The following is a 13,218-nucleotide window of genomic DNA, read 5'->3' as shown; positions in this document are numbered from 1 at the left end:
AAGTACAAGTCTGAGAGAATCCTCGTCTCAAACGGCATTTCATTTCACAGTTCTTATTTTAGAAAGACCAATTAAAGTTATTTAATTGTTGGACTTATTTTACTAAGTTGTGAAAGGAGGGGGTCAAAAAATACAGGCAATGACCTTCCAATTACCAGACTTTTATAAGCTGCAGTGGGGTTGGGGGGCGGTCACCAGGGCATGCTCCAGACACTATGTCTTCAAATGCAGGAAGAGCATGGGACTTGGAAACCAGCTTCCTCAAAGGAATTTTCTTGCCACAGTACCCCAAATCAAATGCTAGCATCTCCAATTTTAATTTTGTAAGAGTTTCATTTTACCTCAGTCTAAAGAAAACAATTTAATCTTCATTCTCTCCCAATACGAACCAAACCGTAAGGAAACTGCAGAGCTTTCCAGGATCTGGGATTGGTCAGCTGTGTCCAGATGCTGGCAACGGGAACCATTTCATTTTGAGCACTCACAAGAAGACCCACTTCAGTTCTTTCCCAAAAGCAAGCACGTTTTTTGCTAACACAGTGAGGTTTTTATTAGGCTGGTTGGTTTTCTTCTGCTGTGCTTTTGGGGTAGGGGAATGGATTCTTAGAAAATCTCACAAGATCCCCTTTATAGAAAAGCACACACTTCTTCATACACACAAAATGGTGGATGGATGCAATTTCAGAAAGTCTGTGCAACTTCTGCAACTCATTCTATCAACTGACCTAAGAATCCACTTGCTGAGAAGCTCTTTCTGTGCCCCATTGCACTCAAACTCATGACAAAAAAACTCATCATCTAAGTTGGATCCACCTCCTCCTTCCTCACCTCTCCTCTTCCTCCAACACTCAAAGTTGACAGAACAGGTTGGTTTTCTCATTCAAGCTCCTAAGCTTCAGCAGTCTCTTTGCTTTATTTGCAATGAACTGACCTCCCCTCACCCCCACATCCATTCACCCCTTGTTCATAACTAAGATGTAACAGAACCTATCAGAACATTTGGCACCCACAGAATACCCTTTTGGACAGTTTTGCTCTTAGGTCCACTGTAAGAGTGGTTTGCACCATCAACACCATGTTGTCTTATGAACATCAGTAACACGTGTCATAGAAGTCTCACCCCGCAATTATAAATGAGGTGTCAGAAACTGGGGGCCAGAAATGTATTGAAAGAGCTTTATTTGTGGTATCCTCTTCACCCAGATAAAGTGAAGGGTGAGCCCTAGGCTCATAGCCTTGGGATATGTGAAACTGTGAAGCTGCTATTAGAATAAAGGATTTGTACTGATGAACCTGTTTGCAGAGCAGCAAAGGAGATGCAGATATAGAGACCAGACTTGTGGACACAGCAGGGGGAGAAGAGAGGGTGGGACAAATAGAGAGAGTAGCTTGGAGACTTGTATATTACCATATGTAAAATAGATAGCCACTGGGAATTTGCTGTGTGGCACAGGGAACTCAAACCGGTGCTCTGTAACAGCCTAGAGGGGACGGTTGGGGTTGGAGGTGTGAAAGTGGTTCAAGAGGGAGGGGACATATGTATACCTATGGCCGACTCATGTTGATGTATGGCAGAAACCAACGCAATATGGTAAAGCAATTATCCTCCAATTAAAAATAAATAAATTTTTTAAAAAGATTAAGGGATTGCTTCCTTTTCTGTCCCTTGAATAGTAGTGTTAATCGCTCAGTTGTGTCCAGCTTTTTGTGACCCCGTGGACTGTGGCCCGCCAGGTTCCTCTGTCCATGGGATTCTCCAAGCAAGAATACTGGAGTGGATTTCCATCCCCTTCTCCAGAGGATCTTCCCAACCCAGGGATCAAACCCGGGTCTCCTGCATTGCAGGAAGATTCTTGACCGTCTGAGCTTACAGGGAGGATCCATCCCTTGAATAGAAGGCTAAAATTGATGCTCACCATGGAAAACTGATCAAGTAAAACCCTCCAGCCTTCCAAACCTAAACTTTGCCTCTCGGGAACAAACACACTGAATAAACCTTAGGTCCACACTGTTGGCTTACGTTCCTTAACTTCTATCCTCTTTCTGCATTTCTGCTTTTAGAGTTCTCTCCACTTGGTGGGTGTCCAGCAGCCAGAAGGACGATGCCGAATTCAGTTTAAACAAAGAAAATGATGTCTGCCGGAGGGCCAGGGCTGTCTGGAGGAGTGACTGCCCCCCATCCAATAGCCCGGCAGCACCTAGACCCGAGTTTGACAGGAACACGTCACTTGATTTTGTTTTAGGATTTAGTTCAAGACAATGTCCAGATGGCATGTGTATTTGGTATCTTAAGTGTAGACCAAGAATCTGACATCACTCTCACTGATACTGAGACCCCAATACAGGGTAAAATGCTTCAGTGATCCAAAAAGAGGTATTCTTCAGAAGTTGGCATTGGTTTCATACATTACTGCAGCAGTCCCCAACCTCTTTGGCACCAGACACCAGTTTCATGGAAGACAATTTTTCCATAGATCAGTGGGGGAGGCGGAGTTTTTGGTTTCTCCCACCACTCATCTCCTGCTGTGTGGACTGGTTCCCAACAGGCCAGGGCCCAATACTGATTCGTGATTGGGGATCCCTGCATTATTATATCAAAACTTTAAATAGAAAGTATCTCATCTGAATGAAATTTTTCATACATTAAATTCACTGTAAAGACAACATACTTTAACTTCAATTTTGAAAAAAGGCTAATAGTCTTAGACTTGAAAGAGTATTAAATAATGATTTCTGGAAAGTTGCTATTTTTCTTAATATGATTCTTAACTCACAATTGGAATTCTTAAACGACTATTAATTTAATTATGAAACATGTCTAATGCTAAATATATGAACAAGGTGATCACTGTCTAAGACCTGTGAAGTCAGGTGTCATGTCTGACACTCATTTATATCCTCCACTCTGCCTAGGACAGCACTTCTCTATAGGGTATATTCAATACATGTATGTTGACTGATTTATTCATTTGTATTTTAATTAAGAGGAAAGCACCCTTTTGATTCAAGGTGTTTATAATTGTAGTTGAAGAGATAATATTTTTCCTAATTTATAGAAGCTCTAAGTGACGTGTTAAGTCAAATAACGTTTCAATCTACTACTTAAGACTTTTGCCTGAAGTATTTACTATGAAATCCAGAAATCCTATCATGTTCAGGGGAAATATATGACCCCAATCACAGTGTGATTTGTCCTCTACAAGTCAATAAAATGCCGTCTGCCTCCTTGGTTTCACAATAAATAAGCTTTGCAATGCATGTGTCCTCTGGATTATTTGCTCCCCTGTGCTAGAATTATCCTGTAGAATTAAGAACGATTGCTTACTCATCTATCTCCCACCAATGAGCAGATGACTCGCTAGGAGAAAATTAAGTACTTTGGAATGCATTAACTCTTCGGGACTAATACAGTGATTTTGAAGCTTAGCTAGCAGCTTGCCGCTTAGCATAGCAGGCTGGGGGTCTGAGGACTGAAGGGAATGAAGAAGGCAGTTGAGAATCCACAGGCGAGTTGAGAACTGTGGACCACTACCTGGCGGTTCTTCTAAATATGGCAGGTGTGCTCCCAGGGAAGGCCTGTCCTCTTCCAAATAGCTGGGGCCCACAGCCAGACATGGTATTTGCAAATAATAGACACTTGAACTAAATCTGCAGACACAGATTTGTTTATCTAGTATTTATCTCCTTACTATTGCTTAGTAAGTTTGAAGTTAGCTGGCAAGTTTATGCACTTAAAAAAAAAAACTGCAGATGTGGGAGATCTACTGACCTTTGAAATAAAGCACGGTAAGAGGAATATACTTGGAGGTCCCTATTTCTTTTCTCTTTTTTTGTAAATTAATTTATTTAATTGGAGGCTAATTACTTTACAGTATTGTAGTGGGTTTTGCCATACATTGACATGAATCAGCCATGGGTGTACCTGTGTCCCCCATCCTAAACCCCCCTCCCACTTCCCTCCCCATCCCATCCCTCTGGGTCATCCCAGTGCACCAGCCCTGAGCACCCTGTCTCATGCATCAAACCTGGACTGGCGATCTGTTTCACACTTGATAATATACATGTTTCAACGCTATTCTCTCAAATCATCCCACCCTCGCCTTTTCCCACAGAGTCAAAAAGTCTGTTCTTTTTTTCTGTGTTTCTTTTGCTGTCTCGCATATAGGGTCATTGTTATCATCTTTCTAAATTTCATATATATGCATTATTATACTGTATTGGTGCTTTTCTTTCTGACTTACTTCACTCTGTATAATAGGCTGCAGTTTCATCCACCTCATTAGAACTGATTCAAATGCATTCTTTTAAATAGCTGAGTAATATTCCATCGTGTATATGTACTATAGCTTTCTTATCCATTCACCTGCCAATGGACATCTAGGTTGCTTCCATGTCCTGGCTATTGTAAACAGTGCTGCAATGAACATTGGGGTACACAGGTCTTTAATTCTGATTTCCTTGGTGTATATGCCCAACAGTGGGATTGCTGGGTCATATGGCCATTCTATTTACAGTTTTTTAAGGAATCTCCACACTGTTCTCCATAGTGGCTGTACTAGTTTGCATTCCCACCAACAGTGTAAGAGGGTTCCCTTTTCTCCACACCCTCTCCAGCATTTATTGTTTGTAGACTTTTGGATAGCAGCCATTCTGACTGGCATGAGATGGTACCTCATTGTGGTTTTGATTTGCATTTCTCTGATAATGAGTGATGCTGAGCATCTTTTCATGTGTTTGTTAGCCGTCTGTATGTCTTCTTTAGAGAAATGTCTGTTTAGTTCCTTGGTCCATTTTTTGATTGGGTCATTTATTTTTCTGGAATTGAGCTGCATGAGCTGCTTATATATTTTTGAGATTAATTCTTTGTCAGTTGCTTCATCTGCTATTATTTTCTCCCATTCTGAAGGCTGTCTTTTCACCTTGCTTATAGTTTCCTTCATTGTGCAAAAGCCTTTAAGTTTAATTAGGTCCCATTTGTTTATTTTTGCTTTTGTTTCCATTACACTGGGAGGTGGGTCATAGAGGATCCTATTTCTTTTTATTTCCCTAGCCTGAGATTTTATATAGGGTTTCCCACATGGCTCAATGGTAAAGAATCTATCTGCCAGTGCAGAAGATACAGGAGACATGGGTTCAATCCCTGGGTCGGGAAGATTCCCTGGAGGAGAAAGTGGCAAGCTACTTCACTATTCTTGCCTGGAAAATTCCATGGACAGAGGAGCCTGGTGGGCTACAGTCCAGGTGGTCACAAAGAGTCAGATGTGACTGAGCCCAGTATACACAACACATATTAATCGAAGGTATATGTGTGTATATATATATATACACACACAATAGGTATATATTTATATGTATTAACTTGAGTTTTCCACAAAGTGGAGCCTAAGACAGATTTGTAGGCATTGCAGAGAGTTCATTTGAGACGTACTCCCAGGCAGCAAAAGTAAGGGATCAGAAAGAATATGCCACCATCGAGTTATGTTATTAAGGTAGGTGTCCCAGCCCCTAGTTCAAAGGACAAGCCATAAGAGATGAGGCGACCATGTTCAAGGGCATGTGAGCAGTGGCTGGAGCATGGTGAGGTGAGGAGCATGGGATTCTGAATGTAGTTTTGAGCACGTTTTAATAGAAATGTGAGATCATCTATATGCAGAACATCCTTGTGGAGGTAGCCATTCAGGCGCATGTAATAATTAATGGTAATTAATTAGTGATAATATTAACCCTCCTTCTTCGTGTCCCCGCAAAAGGCTTATAACTTCGTTTTTACTTAGCAGCCTGAAACAGAGAAGAGTTCGCGTATTTACTGACAGAATTGCAGAGCTAAATGGTAGTGCCACTGGAAACTTGTAATTAAAGCAGGAAATGGGGAAGGAGGGGCCCTTAAAACTGAAATTAGGAAGTCACCTGCTGAAACTTAAGTGTGAGCCTTTAGATAGAGTATGTACTCATTAAAAGACATGTCCTTTGAAGATTTTAACATGGACAAAAAAGGAAGTGTCTAAGTCTGTTCAGGCTATGTAACAAAATACCATAGAATGGGTGGCTTATAAACCACAGAAACGTGTCTCTCACAATTCTGAAGGTGGGCAAGTTCAAGACCAAGCTGCCAGCATGGTTGAGTTCTACTGAGACCCTCTTCCTGGTAAGGGCAGTAATTTCTCAATGTCCTCACACAGTGGAAGGAGTGAGGGATCTCTTTGAGGTCTCTTATAAGAATAACCATTCCCTTCATGAGGGCTCCACCCTATTCTCATGACCTAATCGACCCTAAAAGGCCCCAGCTCCTAATATCATCAACTTTGGGAGGATTGAACGTGTGAACTTGGGGAAGGCACAAATATTTAGACCATAGCAGGAAGAAATCCTCCATAGTTGCTCAACTTTCTAAGTAGAATCCAAAGTATTTTGTTCCAGTGGAAGACCCTGGAAAGCATTTGGAAATGCAGGTGATTCCTTCTCTTAGGGGCCCCATATCTCTTAAGAGAGCAGCCAGGAGCCTGGGATTGTCTCTGTGAGCATGGAGTGGACCATGGGAGTCCACACGGGAGTGGACCATGACACTTGGCTTTCATCAGCATAGCACATTTTTTTTTAAGTTTTTAGAATAAATGTCTCCATATTTCTTCATTAATGTTGGGTTTGGGTAATTAAAATGATCTTATCAAAGTTTTATTGTTAGTTTTAAAATGTTATTTTTTGTTATTTTAATGAATGGCTATGGGAGGTTGAGATGGCTGGATGGCATCACCCACTCGATGGGCATGAGTTTGATCAAACTCTGGGAGTTGGTGATGGACAGGGAGGCTTGGCGTGCTGCAATTCATGGGGTCGCAAAGAGTCGGACACGACTGAGCAACTGAACTGAACTGAACTGAACTGAACTGATGGGTGGTTACTAACAAGGGTACAACCTATATTAAGCTATTTTCTTGATGAACTGCCTATTATTACATTCTAGAAGCCAATCAGATGAGCTTCTATCACTTGAATAATTACTGTGAGGCACTTTGCTATGCCCATTTCACTCACCCACTTTTATTCTCACAATAATCCAATGTGTCAGGTGGGTTTCTATGATTATCATCCCTGTTTTAGAAATGGGAGAAATAGAGTTTGGAGAGACCGAGTGACATACTTGGGGCCACACATGGAGGAAGTGGCAGAGGCAGGATTTGAACCCAAGGCATCTGGCTCCAGGGCACATCCTCTTAACACTAAATAGCGCGGCATCCTTCTCTCTTGCTCTTTTGGAAAAAACATTTTAATCTTTTTTTTTTGGCCTCACAGTGAGGCATGTGGGTTCTTAGTTTCCCAACCAGGGGTCAAACCCATGCCTCCTACATTGGAAGCTCAGGGTCTTAACCACTGGACCACCAGGGAAGCCCCACTGCATCCTTCCTAAAGAGAAAAGTGTTCCTTATGAGAGACAACACCATTAACCTTGTCACCATAATCCACATTCTGGGTTCTTTGTTAAGTCTGAGGGAAAACTGGATAATTTGTCACATAACCTGCATTACAAACGGAAAAGGAAAAGAACTCTTGTTGCTTACCAGTGTCCTTCCTCATCAGCTTCTGTCTCCAGGAGCCTCCAGGCATCACCCCTCCTTGTGAGTATTATACAGTGGACCAGCCTCAGATGAAGTGTAGCATATAAGAGAGATGGCCATTCACTGTTAGAAGAAAAATATCTGCTAAAAATGCATCTTTCTAGTGAGGTCACATAAATACAAATTTTGGGACAAATGTTATAAATTCTAATGATATATTCTAGCAGGCACTGTCTATTAATAGCAATTGACCTTTTTTTTTAAGCAGTGTTCTACCTTGTTCTTTCACAAAAATAGCCCTGGTCATTACAGCCCCAGTAGGCCATAGGGTAAGGGAGATATATGGATTTTTCTCCTTCTGGCAGAGATGGGAACTAGATGAAATCTGAACAGTCTTAGTTCAAGCTTTGTCTTCAGGTGGCTTAGAAATTGGGGCAGAGTTATTTTGAAAACACTTAAAGGAAGGGGAGTGATGTTTACTTCACAAGGCTTATAAACTCTCGTTTGATTTTTATTGTTATTGCTAGAAAGAAACATGTTAGAATCATAATACAGAAGTAGAGAGATCAGTCTAACATCCTGGCTTTGCTGCTTAAGAAACTGAAATCCAAGCTGGAGAAATGTCATGTGCCCTTGTAGGATGTCCAGTGACTAGTGAAGACAACCCTCTGGGTAAGAAGGTTTAAACGAATGATTCTTTGAAGCCCAAAAAAAAAAAAAAAAAAAGGAACAAATGAGTAAATGTCTAACTTATTTTGGCAGCAAAACTTTTCTTTCTAAAACACATTAGCTTCTAGATCTCCCAGGGAAAAAAAGCAGAGAAATCCAACTCAACATTTAGCTGACTAATACTTTATTATTCATGAGGTCACAAAGTACTTGTTCATTAACATATGAGACTAACCATAGCAGAAATAACTGTTAAACTAAGACATGTTGCTTTCTTCTACTTTTAAAATAAAGAAAACAGCAATTCATAACAGTGGGAAAAATCCAGTTGATATCCTTACTGAAAGTCGCTCAGTGGTCATGGCCAACTCTTTTTGGGACCCTGTGGAGACTGTAGCCCATCAGGCTCCTCTGTCCAAGGAATTCTCCAGGCAAGAATCCTGGAGTGGGTAGCCATTCCCTTCTCCAGGGGATCTTCCTAATCTCGGGATCAGACCTGGGTCTCCCACACTGCAGGCAGATTCTTTACCACCTGAGCCACTAGGGAAGCCCAAAGCTCCCTGAAATAGGAGATAGGAGGCAACTGTCATATAAAAGAAAGAATAATGGTTATACTGTAAGAAGATGCAAGTTCAAGTTCTAACTTTGTCCTTCAGCTTCATATAATAATCAGCAAGCTCAGCAAATCTCTGAGCTTCAATTTACTCACAAGTTAAAGGTACACTGTGCGCTTAAAGACATATGTAACAAGATAAACTGGACATCATCAAAATTAAAAACATCTTTGCTTCAAAATTAAAAACATCTTTGCTTCAAAGGAAGGGATTCAGGGTAGAATTAGGGATGGTATCTGGTGCCTAGAAAAAGGGGCAGGTGCTACTCCTCCGCAATGTTTCAAGTCTCCCTCGAGCATCATTGCTGACCACAGAATTCCCATAGCCTCGTGTGGTTTCTGTGCCTTGCTCAGCACGGCTTCTTTTCTGCCTGGACTCCCTAGGTCTCAAATCTCCACCAGATTCAGGTTGGCCATCTCACCAGACTCCACCCCACTCCATCAGACTGGGATTGGCCATCTCACTCCTTGCCTGCCTAGTGGAAGCTCCTTCTATTTAGGAAGAATATCTCTGCTCCCTGCTTCTCCAAGCTTCACTGTACTGTCCCCAAAACTCAATTCTATTTGTTCTTAAAGAGTTGGCCTTGATTGCTCATGAAACTCACAACCAAGCTAAATTCTAAGGACAGAAATGGCTTAAATTTAAAAATTTTCCAGGAAGTGATGAAAAATAGTTATGTTCCATTATTCTGGTACAGCAAAGACAAGAATGAACAGAATAGTTAAACTGCTATATTAGAGTATTCTAAAGGTTTATAAATGTCTTGATGTAATGATACCATGAGTTGAAGATAATAATGATAAGTTAATGCTAATAATAATAATAAGCATACATTGATTGAATCCTTGCTTTTGGCGTGGTTTAGGCACTTTTCCTGCCTTACCTTCTTTCAGGGATAACAATTAAGAATAACACCCAGTAAGGAAATATTGATTTTGGCCCTCAGTCCCAAGAAATGTGATAAACTAATTCATAAAATAAGCATCCCAAAATTGTTTACAATACTTTATTGAGGATGTTGGCTAAGATACCAAAGAGGCTCGTTTTATATTTGCTTACACTGGTGAAACTCAGCAAAAGCATTTTATTTCTCAATTCATTTACCCAGCAAAAGAAATAGAAGCAGAGTATTTACTTAAGGAAAAGAGCTTTCAAGGCAATGTTTTTCTCGGCAACACTTGACAGATCATCCACTCTCCCTTGGAGAGGGCCCAGGGTGGAGAAGAGAAGGCCTTCCTGGACTGAATGGTGGGGCTTAGAAGAAAAAGCGCTAAGCTGAGTCCAAGCTGCACAGTCATAGCTTCTAAGCCCTTTGTTCTCCTCTGCAGCATGAGGAGGCTGGCCTAGACCAGAGAAGCCCCAAGACCCTCCACACTTTCACATGCCTCACATCCTCTGATTGCTATGCAGACACAGTTGTGCAGTATATATATACAATGAAATATCTCTCAGCCATAAAGAGGAAGGAAATTGGGTCATTTGTAGCATCCTGGATGGACTTAGAGTCCATCATACAGAATAAAGGAAGTCAGAAAGAGCAAAGCAAGTATCATATATTAACGCATATATGTCAGTTCAGTTCAGTTCGGTTCAATTGCTCAGTCGTGTCCGACTCTTTGCAACCCTATGAACTGCAGCACACCAGGCTTCCCTCTCCACCACCAGCTCCCGGAGTTTACTCAAACTCATGTCCACTGAGTCAGTGATGCCATCCAACCATCTCATCCTCTGTCATCCCCTTCTCCTCCTGCCTTCCATCTTTCCCAGCATCAGGGTCTTTTTCAATGAGTCGGTTCTTCGCGTCAGGTGGCCAAAGTACTGGGGTTTCAGCTTCAGCATCAGTCCTTCCAATGAATATTCAGGACTGATTCCCTTAAGGATTGACTGGTTTGAATGAATATATATGGAATCTAGAAAAATGGTGCAGATGAATCTATTTGCAGGGCAGGAACAGAGATGCAGACATAGAGAACAGACCCGGGGTGGGGGATGGGATGAATTGGGAGATTAGGATTAATGTGTGTGCACAGCCATGTATAAAACAGATAGCTAGTGGGAACTTGCTGCATAGTGCAGGGAGCTCAGCTCAGTCCTCTGGGATGACCCAGAGGAACGGGATGAGGGGAAGGGTGGGAAGTCCAAGGGAGAGGGGATATATGTATACATACAGCTGATTCACTTCTTGGTACAACAGAAACTAACACAACATTGTAAAGCAAATATACTCCAATAAAAAAATAATAAATAAATAAATATCACGTTCATTTCAGTCGCTCAGTCGTGTCCGACTCTTTGCGACCCCATGAATCGCAGCACACCAGGCCTCCCTGTCCATCACCAACTCCTGGAGTTTACTCAAACCCACGTCCATCGAGTCAGTGATGCCATCCAGCCATCTTATCCTCTATCGTCCCCTTCTCCTCCTGCCCCCAATCCCTGCCAGCATCATGGTCTTTTCCAATGAGTCAACCCTTCGTATGAGGTGGCCAAAGTACTGGAGTTTCAGCTCCAGCATCAGTCCTTCCAGTGAACACCCAGAACTGATCTCCTTTAGGATGGACTGGTTGGATCTCCTTGCAGTCCAAGGGACTCTCAAGAGTCTTCTCCATCGCACTAGTAGGTATCTATTAAAGGCAGACTTTGTGGGGTAAATAAGTCTCAGCCACAGGCCTCTCTGCATGAAGGAGATGAAGGGGATGAAGGACAAGGCAGCTTGAAGCAGTGGGAAGAACAGTGACTGTAGGCTCCAACATCTCCATCTCGGTTCTGGCTCATGCATTTACAAGCTCTCTTACTACTTGACCTCTCTTGGCCACAGTTTCCCAGCCTATAAAACAGCAAAATGATACTAGCTGCCTCATCCTAGTGCTTAAGACAGGTCATTTTGTGAACTCTGTTGTTTAACAAGTATCATTCAGTTTTGAGATACAACCATGATAAAAGACAGATCTGGATCAACTTCCCCACCCCTAAGCTTCAATTTTCACTCCAACTCTCAGCACTGTTAGGCCTAGGAAATGTCTAGCTGTCATTTGGGGGAAACTCAATTATATTTTTCTCCAGTAGCTGTAAGCACTGTCCTCTGCTCGTCATGTCACACGTGTCCTGACCCTTCCTTGCACGTTTAGACAAACAAGGCTCACGTGGAGCTCCACATACTTCATATTCTCCTCGACCAGCTTGCTGTGAACAGCTTCTGTTCTTTTCTAAATAAATTTTCAAGGTTTCTACCTCCGCATTTTCTCTTGTGGAAGAGGCCACAGTGAATTCTGCAGCTGGTTTTTTCCATGAAAATGCTCTTCATGAGGAGGTAAAGATCAAAACCCAATATACAAGACAGTAAAAGCTTGCCTAATGAAGCATTGATGCTTTTGAACTGTGGTGTTGGAGAAGACTCTTGAGAGTCCCTTGGACTGCAAGGAGATCAAACCAGTCCATTCTAAAGGAAATCAGTCCTGAGTATTCATTGGGAGGACTGATGCACAAGATGAAACTTCAATACTTTGGCCACCTGATACGAAGAACTGATTCATTGGAAAAGACCATGATGCTGGGAAGGATTGAAGGCAGGAGGAGAAGGGGATGGCAGAGGATGAGATGGTTTGATGGCATCACTGACTCAATGGACATGAGTTTGAGTAAGCTCCAGGAGGTGGTGATGGACAGGGAAGCTTGGAGTGCTGCAGTCCATAGGGTCACAAAGAGTCAGACATGACTGAGTAACTGAATTGAACTGAGTGCCCAAGTTGCATTTCCAACATTTTTTACCCATGTAGCATTAATTCATCATCTGGTCAAAAGGAAAAATAAGTCCAAAATAAAATAAAAACTAAGGCATTCTCCTCTACAGGTCAGGATCTGAAACATAAATGGATGAAACTTGTAGAAACCACAATATAGTTTGAAAGACTACATGTTGAGATTTTTGTTGAACTTTTTCTATATCATAATATGGCACTCAAGGAAATAGCATCATGGAAAGCCAGAAAATATTTTTGAGGACATTTATTCATTCATTCATCACCAAAAGTGAACAAAGAGTGCCAGGCACTGGGCAAAAAAAAAAAAAAAAAAAAAAAAGGAGAGAGAGAGAGAGGGAAAATCACAGCCTGACCTCAAGAATGTCCTCATTAGAAGAGAAGTTAGAGCTTCTCCCTCCCAAAAGCTCGTCTAAGATCATGTATCTATTACAACCCTGTGATAAGTACTAACATTTTCTTCATTTTTCAAAAATTATATTCATTTATTTTTGACTGTGTTGGGTCTTCATTGCTGCCAGGGGCTTTCTCTAGTTGCACTGTATGGGCTTCTCATTGCAGTGGTTTCTCTTGTTACAGACAACAGGCTCTAGAGCTTGGGCTCAGTAGTTGGGGTGCACGGGC

General features: G+C 41.8%; 1 protein-coding gene across 2 annotated transcripts in view; it reads left to right on the top strand.

The window, feature by feature from the left end:
- LOC133059564 (24-hydroxycholesterol 7-alpha-hydroxylase) overlaps window positions 1-3,252 on the top strand; it is an 82,715-nt gene extending 79,463 nt beyond the window's left edge. Inside the window, exon 12 of one of the 2 annotated variants that reach the window (XM_061146866.1) lies at window positions 2,062-3,252. In XM_061146866.1, the coding sequence (XP_061002849.1) occupies window positions 2,062-2,133 (72 nt within the window). In that variant the 3' untranslated portion in view covers window positions 2,134-3,252. Of the gene's footprint in view, window positions 1-400; window positions 1,482-2,061 lie in introns of those variants that run through there. The other variant, XM_061146865.1, reaches the window with a different exon arrangement.
- Window positions 3,253-13,218: the final 9,966 nt, after the last annotated feature.

Source organism: Dama dama, chromosome 7 (assembly GCF_033118175.1).
Source record: "Dama dama isolate Ldn47 chromosome 7, ASM3311817v1, whole genome shotgun sequence".
NCBI classification, from domain to species: Eukaryota; Metazoa; Chordata; class Mammalia; order Artiodactyla; family Cervidae; genus Dama; species Dama dama.
Note: the sequence above shows the minus strand (reverse complement) of the source record. Positions and strands in the feature narration are given on the sequence as shown.